The sequence below is a fragment of the Setaria italica genome, chromosome VI (genome assembly GCF_000263155.2).
Source record: "Setaria italica strain Yugu1 chromosome VI, Setaria_italica_v2.0, whole genome shotgun sequence".
Lineage (NCBI taxonomy): Eukaryota > Viridiplantae > Streptophyta > Magnoliopsida > Poales > Poaceae > Setaria > Setaria italica.
Window position 1 is genome coordinate 10,945,672 of NC_028455.1, and position 15,885 is coordinate 10,961,556.

At 45.1% G+C, this 15,885-nt stretch overlaps 1 protein-coding gene and 3 long non-coding RNA genes across 6 annotated transcripts; 3 read left to right on the top strand and 1 right to left on the bottom strand.

Moving 5' to 3' along the window:
- The first annotated feature begins 1,630 nt into the window (after positions 1 to 1,630).
- LOC111257651 lies at positions 1,631 to 10,245 on the top strand. Of its 3 annotated transcripts, XR_002678205.1 has the most exons (6): positions 4,680 to 4,810; positions 4,888 to 4,990; positions 5,646 to 5,796; positions 6,497 to 6,645; positions 9,325 to 9,424; positions 9,922 to 10,245. It is a non-coding gene; the product is annotated as an uncharacterized LOC111257651 (long non-coding RNA). The 3 variants fall into 3 exon arrangements; XR_002678204.1 differs by lacking the exons at positions 4,680 to 4,810; positions 4,888 to 4,990 and adding an exon at positions 1,631 to 2,163; XR_002678206.1 differs by lacking the exons at positions 4,680 to 4,810; positions 4,888 to 4,990 and adding an exon at positions 1,631 to 1,964.
- LOC101755603 (ABC transporter G family member 17-like) lies at positions 2,397 to 7,901 on the bottom strand. Its single transcript, XM_022827652.1, is given in 7 exon segments — positions 2,397 to 4,441; positions 4,562 to 4,636; positions 4,638 to 4,828; positions 5,350 to 5,529; positions 5,644 to 6,898; positions 7,012 to 7,220; positions 7,324 to 7,901. Coding segments are annotated over 5 exon segments (2,721 nt in total). The 5' UTR covers positions 6,328 to 6,898; positions 7,012 to 7,220; positions 7,324 to 7,901; the 3' UTR covers positions 2,397 to 2,850.
- On the top strand, positions 8,024 to 8,292 carry LOC111257652. The gene is made up of 2 exons (XR_002678208.1): positions 8,024 to 8,077; positions 8,154 to 8,292. It is a non-coding gene; the product is annotated as an uncharacterized LOC111257652 (long non-coding RNA).
- Positions 10,246 to 10,382: 137 nt separating the features above from the next.
- On the top strand, positions 10,383 to 11,516 carry LOC105914655. Its single transcript, XR_002678207.1, has 2 exons — positions 10,383 to 10,690; positions 10,803 to 11,516. It is a non-coding gene; the product is annotated as an uncharacterized LOC105914655 (long non-coding RNA).
- The last annotated feature ends 4,369 nt before the right edge of the window (positions 11,517 to 15,885 follow it).

Consider the following 15,885-nt stretch of genomic DNA (forward strand, 5'->3'; position numbering starts at 1 on the left):
AACACAGAAACTTGCCTATCCGGCCGCTCCAGTTATTTTTTTCAGTACGGGCCCAGTAGCGGTGGGAAAATTGTAGCGGAGGCAGCCGGGGTGGGTAAAAAAACCCGGACGCGTGAGAGAGTCGGTCGCGCGCGGGGGCGCGGACGGTCCGAGGGGCTCGGATATTCTACCCTAGGTATGGAATAGCGGATTCTGAGCTAATTCTGAACCGATTCGATCGTACCCGATTGATTCGGTGACCTCTTTAATTGTCACCGTATGAATCGGTAAATTGTGTCGATGCACATTTATAGTAGGATTCACTTTGTGTCTTTGACCTAGCTTTACTACCATTATTGTGTCTCTGAATTTTTACTATGATTTGGATGCCATAGAATTCTTTTAAGCCTTTCGTTTTCTTCTTATTTTGATGACTTTGGAAGTCATCCTTGTGACCTATGAAACACCTACAAAGATAAATATTGCAATGAAACACCTACAAAGGTAAATATTGCAAGCACATTAGTTCCAATAACTATATATGTTATCATTAATCACCAAAATTATTATGATCTAGGGTCACTTTCCTTAACGTAATCCTTCATGAATTATAATGCATGTACAGTGACAGACTGACAGGTAAGGACACTGGTTTTATTTGGTTACCTCTGCAGTGTTGAGGATATGTTTGTGCAATAGATGTTTAGATTCACTGCTAAGGTAGGCACACTGCGTCAGAGACAGATGCCAAGCTGCAAGTCCCGTGTTAGGTCTGAGTCCTAGCAACGAGGACGATCGCTCCAAATGCAACTTACGCCGCAATTTTACGAGTGAACTGATTGTTTGTTTCTCGGTGTCTCAAATTCCCCTATCCATTTTCTCCATTTTGTTGACCTATCTGAACGAACTTCCAGTATATGCGTAGACTGCGTATATACAATGTGCTAAGGTTGAGCTAGCTGCATAATTTGTTGCTCCATAGTGTATTTGTATAGTAGAGATGATTTGACAAGCACGAGCTCTTTTACGATGTTTTACGATGATTTAAAACTACCCATCGATACTTGTGGTACTTAAAAGCAGATCGGAAAAAAACAATTAAAAAAAATTTAAGAACCATTTTTTACTCGATTCCCACAAAATTGGTACTTCCTGGTACACTCTTTAGGTACTTCATCGTACTTTCATTTTTGTATCACCGTTAGATTTTTTGGGTAGACGACTCTTATTTTTTCCAATCATTCTAAAATTTCTCTCACAAGTACATACAATTATTGCCACAATTTATTCTGTACCATCACAACTTTTCCGAAAAGTCTGACACCTAGAAGATATACGATTTGGGGGTATTTTTCTCTGAGTTAACAGAGGTGCCGGCATATTCTAACAGAATGGTAGTTTCGGTTAGGGGTTGCATCTCTTGATGGTATTTTACGTGGGCGTGTTCTTTCAGTGATATTTTTCAGAAGTCATGATCTTTCGGTGCTACAGAACTAATTTCCCTATGATTTTTCTAATACAGGATAAACTTGTAGAGATATTTGTTATTACTGGCAGACTGAAGCTTTGTGCTTTGTTTCGAAAGAAATAAAAAAGTGGGTCGCGCTTGTAAACAAAGTTCTATAGCTTCAGTAGTAGGCCGCCGTGACGACCACCATATAACAATGATTCGCACCTTTTCCGCACTTCCGCGACCGCGCCGACGCCCATCTCCGCCGCCGTTGTGGCCCGCGCCGTGTATTCTGCTCTTCCACACGTCCCCTCCACCGGAGAACTCTCGCCACCGAGCTGCCCACCACGTGTTCGACTTCCACGCCGCGCTGCGGCCACAACCGCAGCGGCGTCGCCATCCAGGCTACATTTCCACGTAACAGCGGATCCTCCTCCCCGCACCTGCACGAGGAGTTCCATCTTTCGATAGCGACGCCATCAACCACCACCCGTCGTTAGCCCAACTACGCCAACGGGCAACGGCTGCGGTTCAGGTACGCTCGAACTTTCACCCACCGTGCACCATCTGTTCGACAAAATGCCTCTTCAGTGCAGGAAAGCCATTCCGTCAGCAATGCTGGCAGCGCCTTCCCCATACCAGTTTGGACGCAAGCCAGTGGGCAGAGCAGGCTCCTGTGCGTGCCCACTGCTTACCTGATGCAGGCTAGGTGTTTCAGGATAGCCTGTGTATTGGTAAGATAGCCTGAGACTACCCATACATGAAATTTTTCATGGTTTAATATATAGCACGTCCTGGCGATGCCAGCAAGCCACGGACTCACGGTGCTTATGGCCAGTGCGTTCAGCTTCAGCCCCAGAGAAATGTAGCTTCAGGGGAAACACCTCACGCCCATTGTGTGTGTGTGTGTGTGGTGGTGGTGGGAGGGGGGAGGGGGGGGGGGTGCGCTTCGGTTATACGTAAACAACAACCATAGGTTGGTTAGGCTACACATCTCTAATGATTTCTGGTGCCTTCGGTAGTCCCATGGTCTGCATGGATTACCACAATAAAATCATGCAATGGCCCATAAGCACAAGATGAACTTTTCAGTCTTGCAGTAAGAACAAATATCTCTATAGATCAAGCCAAGAAAATCTGAGCTTTTGAGTGTTATACTAGCATATAGCTAATTGTTTTAGGAAATAATTAGGATGAAAATAGTATGGAATAGGATCTGAAGTAAATGGTCTGGCCATCATTCTTGACAAGTGCTTTAAGCTTTAATTATATAGAACATAAATAAATCTTTCTTTCATTTCAATCAATATTTCTGGATACAAATTTTCTATAAAATAAATTAAGTTTCTAGGAACAGAACCTGCTTGTTGCAAACAGATATGGCATAAATTGCTATGCATACATCTGTGCTAAAACTTTGCTTACTTCCTCTCATTCTTGGAGTAGAATCTCAGGACTACATAGAAGAAAAGTCTATAGAGCACACCCCAGGCAAGTAGAATTGCAACATCTATCCAGATGTTATCAATTGTTATGTCCATGGTGGAGAGCACATCCTGGCCTATCAGGGGACATGTCGTTAAGTTCAAATTCAGGCTGATATGAAGGTCACTTGGCTTGATTTGTCCCAGAGGTCCAGGTGAAAGCTCATTTTGTGTGCCAACATAGCAACGGCTTCCTTTGAACTCATTCACAAGCAATGCCTCAAATGGATACTTTATCGCAGAGATATAATGGAGCCACCGCCAGGCAATAGGGATGTTTGTCCGCTTCAGGAAGAATCCACAAGTGAGGAAGAAGAGCGCAGTTGTCGCAATAACGACCGCATATCCAGTGATGTAGCTTGGAACAAGTGCACTGACCAACATCACATATGCATTGGTTGTTATGAGGGAAGCAAAAAGTATGATCCAGAAATTCACCAGATTGCTTTGTAAATGGAGCATGAATTTTGTGATGACTGCAAAGGTGAAGCCCTGGATAGCAAAGAATGGGAGATAGACAATAAGGGAGGATATCACATAAGATGAAGCACGGTATGCATTATGGGACCTCTCACGGATGAAAATGAAGCGCTCTTGGATAAATGTGGGAACAGCATCGTTGGATGAGAAGAAGACAAGGCAGACTGCAAAAATGTAGAAGTTGAGGAGGCGATTGATGGTTGTAAAGTTTGCATCACTAAGGCGGTGGAAGAGTGTTGAAAGGATGAGTGCCATGACAGTTAGAACAATCTCCCGGGAGAGGAATAGCTCTGGTGTGCGCACTACATTTAGTGCAGTACGGCATGAAAGTACAGCGACTTCCCTGAGCCATGGATTCGCAAACTTAGGACCATCCTCTGGGGCATCTAGTGGTTCAAGATCAAGCTGGTACTCATGATAGGTTGGCTCCTCTGGCTTGAAAACTGGTTCATGTGGAGATGGAGGAGGTTGATGGTGCGGAGTAGCCACGCGGCTGCGTTGGTAGCTTGACATTGGGGTCCTTGCTGGTGTTCGAGCTGGCGTCCATGTAGGCTTACGGTGTGGTGTCCCTGTGACACCATGATAAACCCAAACTGAGAAATCCTTGTAGAACTGTGAAGCTAGTCTTGGATGGTAGGTTGAGGTTCCAGTATGCAATGGAGTCTGTGACTTCCTCTCAAGAGAGTTGTCAAAATTTTCCTCCTCCTCATCAATATTGTACGATTCGAAGTTTGAGAAGGGATGAGCATGAGGTGTTGCAGTTGTGACAGAAAACTGGTTGCTTTTGAGCTGGATTTGTCGGAACTGCACTGATTTCTGATATGGTGTTCTTGGTGTCTTTGGTATTGGAGTTTTAGCAGCTTCATTGGGTTTGCTGCCATCCCTCTGGTAGGAAACCAAAGGCTCAAGTCCTAGTGTTGATTCATCGTATTCCTTGATGACATCCAGGAGATACTCAATGCTGTTCTCTCCATCAGGTACTGGTCGGCCAAATCCAGCAAGGTATGTGGGAAGTGTTATTGGACTGCCTAGATAGATCAACCTTCCTCTGCATGAATTGTAGTAACTAGTTAGAATGAAAGAAGGAATAGTGCATAACTGATCTGTCCATTAGAAACTTGGTTTTTCAAACAGTGATTTAAAATAAAATGCTTTAGGCTTTTATCACCTTGCGAGGATGACAATTCTGTCAAGAAGCATCTGAATCCTGAAAGATGGTTGATGAATTGTCATCAGCACAATGTCCCCCTTTTGCAATCTCCTTCACTTTCTCCACCACGCTGTGTGCACTGGTGGAGTCAAGACCAGAGGTCGGTTCGTCGAGAAACAGCAGGGATGGTTTATGGATTATGTCTATGCCAATTGACACCCTGCGGCGTTCCCCACCAGAGACGCCTCGTATCCCTTCATCCCCAATGTATGTGTGAGCTGTTGTCTGTTATTTGACATTTAGATATGTTTGTAAAAATGTGAATGATATTCTCAATTTCTCAGGCATAGTCCCCAGGAAATTTCAGGGGAATAAATACAGTTATATTGTTGAGGCTTTTCAGATTTTCCACTGAAATGAGAACTGCGGATACATCATGGGAAGCAGGTTCATTCCGGATTATTTTCGTTATTCATTAGTATAATTTCGTATTTTGATTAAGTTAGAAGATACACACAAAATAGTATGATGAACAATTTAGAAAAGCAATACTAGAAGTATAATAATGTCCGGCAATTCCTAAACTACCGATCCCTGATTGTAAGATCTTTTGTTATCGGTCAAGATTCAGAACATCACGTGAGTCATGTTTGTGACATTTTCTTTTTCTCTAATGAATGGTTATAAGCAGGATGTTCAATAATTGTTAGCACAAGTCTTTTGTTTTAGTGGATAGAATACTAGAATTTAATATTTTTGCCAAAAAAAAAATAGGAACCGAGAACAGAGGGCAATCGAGACTTAACCTGCAAACCCAGCTGCTCAATGAGCTCCCACACCCGCTTCAGCTTCTCGGCCCTCGAGAGGGAGGGAGGTAGCCGGACCTCGGCCGCGAACCTCAGAGTCTCCAGCACCGTGAGCATCGGAAACAGCTGGTCATCTTGCATCACGTAGGATGAAATCTGCTTCATGTAGCTCGTGGTCACCTGTACAAAGTTTATAAATCTTTAATGTTCAGTGCATAATCAGAAACCTTCATCAAATCCTCTCCTGCTTCCTATAAAAACTTAAACAGGACATCTTTGTGTTGGTGCTCTTACAGAACGTCCGTCGATGCTGACGGAGCCCTCGAGGCTCCCTTTGGCGATCCTCCCTGCGAGCGCGTCGAGGAACGTCGACTTGCCGGCGCCGCTGGGGCCGAGGATCGCCGTGACCTGCCCCCGGAGCGCCTGGCCGGAGATGTCGTTGAGCAGGTACACCTCCTTCTTGACCTTGACGCCGTCCTTCTTCTGCTTCTTGATGACGCTGTAAGACAGCTCCTTGAACTCCAGCCCCTGCCCGGGGAAGTTCATCACCTTCTCCCCCGGGGCCGGCACCGGCCGCACTGGGACGTGGCCGCCACCACCGCCACCACCGCCGCGGTGCTTGTGCTGGTGCTGCCCCCCTCGCGCATTATCTGGGGCGTCGAGGAAGCTCTCCAGGCTCTTCTTCCGCTCCGTCCGCCGCGCCGGCATCTCGGCCGCCGCAGCGCCCCTCCGAGCATCGCCCGCTCGCTCCGCCGCGTGGGTGGCATACGTCTCGGCCCGCTCAACGCGGTGGCCGGCACCTGGCCTCTCGGCCCGTTCAGTGCGGTGACCACCGGCCGGCATATCGGCAGCGGCCGCACTGTGGCCGCCGTTGGCCGTCTCCCGGCCGGCTCTCCGGCCGCCCGTCACCTCGTGCTGCTGCTGCTGCTGGCGATGCATGCTTGTGCTTGGCTCGCGCTGCAGCTGCTTCGTGTGCATGGATTTTTATAGATATGATGCATTCGTGCGCCGTCGCTTTCGCTGCGAACAAGGAGGTTTCTGAGCCTGCGATGTTGCGTTGGCCGTGGCCGAACACGGCCAAAAGCGTGGTGTTTTGTCTGTGTTGCAGCTTTGGAGGTGATGTTTCCGCCTGGCCTTGGTTTTGCAGGAGCCGCTTTGGTGGATAGCTACGAGTCGTTGAAACATGGGCGGATTCTGCAGAGGATTTGTGACAATGTGCTTGGCTGCTTGTGGTTTTGTAACAGCAGTGATAGTTACTGCGACAGCTGGGACTTGATTTCACGTAATCAAATCAATGTAAGTAACACTCTTGGCATCGAATTTTTTTCCCCTTGGCAATTGGCATGCCTGGCACAAGGCGGGCCAGATTGTTACTATGAGCGTATTTGGTAGCCTGCTCTTTGGTAAATGCTTGGTCGTGGACACGGTGCTAGCTGTTTCTTGCGTCTGCCTCTTCCATCATTTTCGAAATTGGCGTCAATTAGTTCTCAGTTTCCCCATGCGTTTACCTTTAACTGGATCGGTTGTGATCTTCCCGGGCTTGGATGGTCTGATACGCAGAGAGAAAAAAAATCAATTAGTTCTCAGTTTCCCTAGGCGTCAATTTGTTTCACAGTTCATGCTATTTTTTTTAAGAGTCAACGGTGGGCTAAGAAAGCCCACCTGAACATTCATTTCTTCAAAGTGAGATTACAAGATCAGGCGACCGTCCTCGATAACGAGTACGGTGATCAGGATAATTACAAATCGCAGCACGAGCACACACCCAAGGAAACAAAACAGCCACAACAATGGAACAGAAGCATAATGGGGCCGAGCAATTCTTGCTCCAAGGCGGGACTCCAGACGATTGACGGGTTGAACTACTGTGGCTGCACAAAGCTTGAAGACACCCTCATCACAAAGAGACACCAGCAACTAGGTAGCCCAAATCATAGCAAGAGAGGTTGGCAACGGGCAAGGATGAACCTCGACCTGAATCACTAGCCTGGGTGAGAGCGGTGGCCAGCGCCTGTGGCTGATCATGGTCGCCCGCAATAAGCGAGGCACAACAGAAGCCGCCGAGACCGTGCGAAGGTGAAGCACCTCCCTGCGCGCCGGGCACGGCACTCTCGTTCCACGGCAATGGCCCCGAATCCAGCGTTCGTGCGGAGGCGAATCGCCTCCCCGCACACCGAGTGCGGCGCTCTCGCTGCACGACCGCCAGCGCCCAAAGATCCGCGGAATAGGTCGGGGAAGGGGAGGGGAGGGCCGCAAGCTGAGGCACAGAGGGCCATCGACGCAGCTTGCCAGCGAGGAGCGACGGTGGAACAGGTCGTCAAGACCGCAACAAGATCTGGGAGCCACAGGGGAAGTAGGCAGGCAGAGGGGCCCCCAAATCCGGCCGTCGGAGCAGATCCACAGGGCCACAGCCGGGACCAGCCGTGCCCATACCTTTCACCCCTCACGCCATGAGAGCAAGCAGGAGGGGGCACCCGAGCTTTGGGCGAGATCGAGATCTGGAAGGAGCTTCGAGTGGCAAAATAGATCGGGGGAGAAGAGGAAGCGGCGGGGAGTGAGGTGCTGCTGTGGCTCGAGGCCCGCCGCCGCTGCCGGCGACGGCAGCGACGGCGGCGGGCTGCGGTTGCGTGAGGAGGGGGAGCGGCGGAGTACGGATGGGGGCGCCCCTGAGTGACAGGAGTCCTCTCCAAGCCTCTGCGGTCACAGTTCATGCTATAAATTGTGCAAGGTAGTTTTTGTCGAAACTTATCTTATCTTGGTAACCTTTATTGCAAATTTTGGAATATTGTTTATGGTTATTTTAGGGACCCATGCCTGACATCCAAGCATATGTATGGCACAAGGACGAATACTCTACAAGCAACATTTGAAATCCTATTCACCACGTTGGATGTCATCGTCACAGAAACTATTTTCAAACTGAAGGTTGAGATTTGAGAACTACTTAGGCAGTTGTTTTCTTCAAAACTGCACTTATTTAAAGAAGAGATAAAAGAGATTTTCTATGACTAACCTTGCATACGAGCAAGTTAGCTTTTCCAGCCTTTCGATATATCTTGTGATCTATGCCAGTATCTTTTTTTTTTTAAGACCCTGACCAATTGGCCGGCATGTATTACCAAGGAGTAAGGAGAGTGGGCCTGTTCGCTTGAGATTTTCTAGCAGGCTGCAGCTGTTGTTGTACAGCCCAGCCGTTCGGCTGCGGCCCAAATAGCAACAACCCAGCAGCCCGCCGAACAGCTGGGCTTATTTTTCTTAGGCCGCACTTGCATCGCGTCTCCGCCCGGCCCCTCCCCCGACAACAGCCTTTTTTCCATCTCCCGTCGCTTCCACCGACGTCCCGCCACTCCGCCTGGCACCGCCGCCCACCCCGCCTCCGCTCGACCCCTCCCCCTCCCCCGCCGCCGCCCTCCGCCCTACCGCCGTCGCCCCACCTAGCTCCGCCGTCGTCACCCGCCCACGGATCCGCTGCCGCCCATCGCGCCTTCGCCCGGCCCCTCCCCCGCCGCCAGCTAGCCCGTCGCCGCCGCCCTCCGCCCACCGTCGCTACCCCACCCAGATCCGCTGTCGCCGTTCACCCGATCCGCCGCCGCCCACCCTGCCTCCGGCCGGCCCCTCCCCTGGTGCCAGCCAGCCCGCCGACGCCGCCCTCCGCCCCACCATCGTCGCCCGCCCACCTACGTTGCTGCCGGCGCAAGGGCAGGAACTCGCGCTTGGATCCACTGGCGCTAGTAGCTCCCTGGCATTGTTGGATTGGTACCTTCATTTGGCCATTTTGCATCTTACGATCTCATAGTTTCTCTCTTGATAGATGGTTCCATCCTCACTCCTTGTGTTAGACATGTTTAATTTTAGCACAAATGATTCGGTTAACTGAAAGTGTTGATTTAGTTTAAACAACAAACTGAAAATGTTGATTTAGTTGAAGGAACAAACTGAAAATGTTGATTAATTCTGTAGTCTTTCTCTGAACAGAGCTCTGACGGCACAAAGAGAGGCGCCAGAGTGAGCTCCCTCTGGTTGTTGCTCATCACAGAACTAGGGGACTGCAGCATCTGCAAAGGACATTGTATCAGTAAGTTTACGACTTATTCATGAAACTTGCAGCTTCCAGCGCATAGAATGGAACTATAATTACCATTCTCTGTCAAGGGTATGTGTAAACCTCATCATCCATCGTTAGGGATGCTTGTGTCAAAAAAACAGACGACCCTTTAGTTTCATTTACCACGGTAGCTGGGCAATGAAGTGTGACTAAACCTGTGATGTCAGGTGCAGAGGTGTTTGCACAATGTTCAGAGCTAGAGTTAGACATTGAAGTCAAGTGATTCATCCTGTGAGAGTATGATTTAGTTAAGGATCTGCTTTGCATAGTATTGTTCCCATAACAAAATAACAAGGAAAATGCTTTTATGTTTTCTTCAAAAGAGAACTGAACTCATCATAAAGGTCCTGAAATCTATGCTCAGCTTCTTAGAAATTCATCAGTGCAGTTGCTTTAGGATATGCTTCCATGTGCAGTTCTCTTCTATTCTTCTTGTGTGTGAAAATGTTAATAAAATATTTCTGCAGAAGAAAAATTTCATCTGTGCTTGGAATGTTGTCAACCACTACACATCTTTTCTGGGTTACTACTGATGTTGTGAAAAATGTCGAAGGATAAGAAAGGTAGCTGCATTTAGAATGCAGAGAAAATCTTTTTAGTTTCCTTATCCAGGAGTTACACATGCATTACCATTTGTTTTTAGTTGATTTCTGGAAAAAGAAAAGGAAACTTACATTGGGGTACCTAACAAAGGCGGCAGCACTGGCACACTCCTCTACCTCATCATGGTCTCCACCTGAAGCTCGTCGCTACGAGCTGCGTGGAACTCCTGCAAGACGCAAGCACAATGAGGCAAGCATCAGTTCCACCTTAGTTGTGCACATTCTGATAAATCATATTTCCTATCTTGCATGTTGTCTTTGCTACTGCGTGTGTGCCATACAAACCTTGTAGTTAGGAAAGCATATAATTCAAACTTGCACACAGATGGATGCAGGCTGTGCCAACTGGGATGATAACACTACAAAAATATTCATGGACCTTTGCATTGATGAGAAGAATAAGCTCAACTACAACAAAAAGGGCCTAACTAAGCTAGGTTGGCACAACCTGTACACAAATTTTAAACAATAGACGGGCAAGAAATATTCCTGCAAACAGCTTCAGAACAAATTTAATGCCTTTAAGAGGCAGTACAAGGATTGGAGAAAACTGAAGGACAAGAGTGGTACCGGGTGGAACAACAGTACCCGCACCATCGATTGCGATGATGAGTGGTGGACATCCCGAATTGAGGTAACTGCTTTTCATTCTAATAATTACTGCTTCCTATCATTTACCTTCCGCTTTCAATGAGGTGACCTCGGATTGGCGTCATGCTTACATATTTCCTATTTATGACTTATAGGAGAATGAGGCAAACAAACATTTCCGTGGCAAGGCATTTCCATTCTATGATGAGTTAACCACACTTTTCGGGACAACGGACAAAGAAGGCAGTCCAATGTTGTGTGTTGGTGGAATTGGAGATAGAACACCAAGTTCTAGAAGTGAAGGCAACCCTAACACTGCGGCAGATGAAAATGTTGCCTAGTTGGAGGACAATGTTGGACGATCTAGTGTGGGTTGTGTGTTGCAAAGGTCAGGAAAGGAGCATGTTGTTGACAACCCACCACCCAAGAGAACTAAGAGCATGGAGTACTATGTCAAGCGCATATCCGAGAGCACGATGCAAAGGACTATGAATGAAAGAAATCTAATCAGCCGTGAGGAAGAGGAGGTTATGGAAATGCTGCACCTTGTAGAACAAGATGGTGTACCGAATGGGTTAGAGTTGTACTTCATAGCTACTGAGCTGTTTAGATCGCCAGCCCGACGTGCATCTTATAGGAGCATTACCGCTGCAGAGAACCGAATTGCATGGCTCCGATGGACTTGGGATAATGTTAAGAGGAAGTAGTACCGGTCCATGATTAGAAAGTCTTTTGGATCTACCTAGGAATGTATGTCCGTGTACTGTGACCATGGCATGGTGTGGCATCGTGTTTCTAATGTGAATTATGTTATGTTAGACCTGGATTATTGATGCTACTAATCCATATAAATTTGTGTCGTTATTGCTGCTGCTGTTGTTTTTAACATTTTGCAAATTATTGTTTACAACCTTTCAGTTCAGGTATACAATAACAGCATGTACTTGAATAGCTTAATAATGAGGTATGTGGTTGACAATATGATTTATTTTTCAGCCTCAAGGTATCCATGATGAATGAGGTGGCTCTCAACAAGTCAAGATCAAATGGATGCTAAAGGTATGCAATAAAATCATATTTTCAGATTTAATTACCTGGGAATTTGGAAAGAAAATAAAAGATGGTATGCATTTCATATGTTCATCTTAGAGCTAGCATATCTAGGCCTAACACAGAATCAAATTCTTTTCAGATCGCTGATTGAATGAGCTGGGACCATTGCTAGTTGTTATGGTCTGAAAATGAAAGGAATGTCAAGCTCGGAAAATTCGAGCAACACCAGCACCTCACCAGCAAGGTTGAACGATGAGTGGTCTACCTGGTGGGACATGGGTGCAACCATTGGTGTGTTAGCTGCGTATGCATCATCTACCTCAAGTGGATGTGGAGTGCAAGATGGTCCGTTGCACTTGCAGGAGTTGACTGGCCGTCAATGGGTTGCTATTAACCTTGCTGACAATAAGAAGTGCTACAAAAATTTCCGTCTCCATCCATCTGCATTTCAGTTGTTGCATTCAATCTTAGTGTCCAACCATGGGCTAAAATCCACACGATAATGTGATTCAGTTGAGGCATTAGGGATGTTCCTATGGGCATGTGGCACAAGACAATGCCAGAGACAAATGTCAGATAGATTTTGTAGGTCACTGGACACCGTAAGTCAGAAGTTCGGTGAAGTGTTAGATGTCATGGTCTCTTTTGCACGTACTATTATTAGGCCAACGGATCCATTGTTATGGTGTGTGCATCCTAGGCTGCATCAATTCTCACCATATTTTGATGGGTGCATAGGAGCTATAGATGGAACCCACATTCCGGTGTCAGTCCCTGAGTACGCACATGATGATTTTATTAATAAAAAGGGGTTCACCTGCCAGAATGTCTTGGCCGTTTGTGACATGGGCATGAGGTTCACATTTGTCGCTACCGGGAAGAAGGGTGTTGTGCATGACACTGCTGTTTTGAGGGAGGCTTTAAACCAAGCTGATCATTTCCCTCACCCACCCCAAGGTGAGCTTATTTTGTGTGTAAGGTTTATAGTAACTAACATATGGGACTGCCATTCTAAATTGCTCTTTGTATAACAATGTTGATATGTAGGAAAGTACTATTTGGTGGATTTTGGTTACCCACTACGTGAGGGTTATATGGCACCATATCGCAAGGCTAGGTACCATTTATTAGAGTTTAATGCCAAAGGTCCTGAGAATTTGAATGAAATTTTGAACTACCATCATTCGTGCCTTCAGAATGTTGTGGAACGGGCTTTTGGAGTGGTAAAGAATAAGTGGCAAATTCTCATTATATACTATGGAGAAGCAATCAAAGATTATTGTCGCATGCTTTGTGCTACACAATTTTGCATTGGACAACAACTAACCTGGAATGGTTGGTAGTGACATGTTTGGTCATGGCACCTACCTTATTAGGACTGGTGATAAAAATGACCCTACATCAGATTGGTTAGCCGCTACTACCAACGATGATATTAGTAAAGTTCGTGATTGGGTTGCAGCAGGACTTTATGGGTTGACATGATGGAGATATTTTCTCAATTTGCTAATTTGTTGTTATGAATGTAACCTCTCAATTTCTTTCTAATTTGTTAGCACTAAAATGTTCTAATTGTATGCATATCATTTATTTTGTGCATGTTGCATAATCTATGGTAAATGACGTCCATTTCAATTTATGGTTCCAAATGGTTGAATGTGAAATGAAAATGGCACACTATTGATCGCTTGTTTAAAGTGCACGGTTGCCTGACGTTGCTGCATGGCTGTAGCTCATGCAGCAGCTAGTCGCTGGCTAATCAGCTACTGTAGCAGCTGAATGGCTGGCTCATAAGCTACAGCAACAGCCAGCTCAACTGAATTATATACTCAAGGAGCGAAAAAAATAGGTCAATTTAGAAGGAGCTAGGTGATTTTTTATTAAGAAAAAGAAATATGCACCCAAATTTGAGTTAGAGAGGATTTAAACTTGATGGTTAGAATGCACAATCATATTTCCCACACTAATCAGTTGTGCTAAGCAACTGGGAAGGAAAAAAAATTACTCGCTAATGCGGAAACCAACGACTAGCAGTGTCATGTGCGAGTACTCTGTCCACATCATTAGCGAATGGTTACTGTAGCACTACATTGTCAAATCATGGACTAATTAGGCTTAATAGATTCGTCTCGCGATTTAGCCTAGAGGTTGTGCAATTAGTTTTGTAATTAAACAATGTTTAATACTCCTAATTAGTGTCCAAACATCTGATGTGACAGGGGCTAAAATTTAGCCCCTCCCTACCAAACACCCCCTTACTTTGTAAGGAGAAAGGCATTGCTACAGCAGTTTCCTAAGGGCCTGTTTGGTTTCACATGCTTATGCATAAACAACTTAAAATAAGCAAATAAGTTGCTTATGAAATCAATCACTCTTGCTTATGGGTTGCTTATTATAAGCAAATAAGCAACTCTTGAGTTGCTTATGGTTGCTTACAGGGACTAAAAGATGCACTTTACACCTCTTGCCCTCATTGAATGCCTGGTTGCCCTCCCTCTCTCTCTCAATGATTAGGGGCAAACATGACAATATCCATCTCATTCAATGCTTATAAGCAAAGGTATCCAAACAGCTGAACTAAAAATAAGCAACTCTAAATAAACAACTTTAAGTTGCTTATAATAAGCAACTCAAACCAAACAGGCCCTAAGACGTCTCGTATGGGGAAGCATGCCCGGGGAGCCTGGGGCACGGCCTCGTCGGCTGGTGCCAGCATCAGGAGCATCAAGCTACGACGGCGGTGGTAGTTGTCTATTTGCGCCACGCAGCCACGCCGCCACCGCCCATGGACTATGCAGCCACCGGCGCCGCCGACGCCGACGCTGAGTACGTGGTGTCGCTCAAGGTCAAGTTGCTGATCAGTGCTCAACGCACCAAGAAATCCATTGTCCCCTAAATTGCACGTATCATATAACAACTTATCAAGTACTTGTAAAATGCTCAATCTAGTACGATAACTTGTCATGTGGGTATAGATTGGTCTAACAACTTGTAAAGTAATCAATCTAATACAATAACTCGATAGGTTGGTGCGGATTGGTCGAACTACTTGTAAAATGTTCAATTTAGTGCAATAACTTGATAAATTAGTGCATCCGACAGTCCAAATTTTATAATGAGCAAATATTTACTAATACTAGGTCAGTTATATATTCGCATCGAAACAAATTATTGATCATTATTTCACCATGGATATTCGTTTCGCAATGGCAATATATTTAACCAAGATTAAAACTTCAGTGTTCACGAAATTAATGTTATGTCTTCATATTAATTATTTTTATACAATAATTTAATTTTGATTAGAAATATTTAATTCCATATTCAATATTGATAAGTTCACCCTCATTCTTTTTTAAATATTTGATTACATCCTTAAATGATGCGGCAGCGCTCCTGCCAAGTTTTAAAAATATATTTGATTATATGCATTGTTCAGCTAAAAAAACCAATATATTAATACATGCTAACAATACCTTTTAGGAGTTTGGCATAAATATTTTTAAAGCGTGTTAGAGATAAAAATGTTTGTATACAAATGTTGAATACATGAGAAGAATCATAGAAAAAACCTAAGGTCACATAATCCCTATTTTGAACTTTATAGTCTTTTGGTAATGTCTATGGTGTAATTCTAAAATATTGTTTAATTTTTAACTAACGAACAAATAAGTTATGTATATAGTTGAAAAGCAGTAGCACTTTTAATGAAAAAATTAAGAATTATTGACGGGAAGAAAATTCATATGACCGTCTACTTTGCTTAACACGTTGTCATTATAACGTTTGAACTGTAAGTGCACTAATTTGCCAAGTTATTGCACCATCTTCTTTGGATTTGTATGGATCGTCACTTTAATCTTAAGTCGCTCATGTTGAACTACCCTGCTTGGTGCGTTTCTAGCACTATAGCCTTATCTGTGATGGTGATTGATGTCATGTTTCTGAGCTGGATTCAGAAATCCTATGCACCTTTTATAGTTTATTTATGGATAACAACATATCTATGAAATTTCTAGTTTGGTATGTAAGAGCGATTAACTCGCCACCTATGCACCAAGACTTAAATTCTTTTTCTGGACAGACTTAACATGAGAAATATCCTCAGAAGGAAGAATAGAAATATAGAGAGTTATAATTGCATTCTCTGCAATGGGGTAGTAGAGGAAACAATGTTTCATCTCT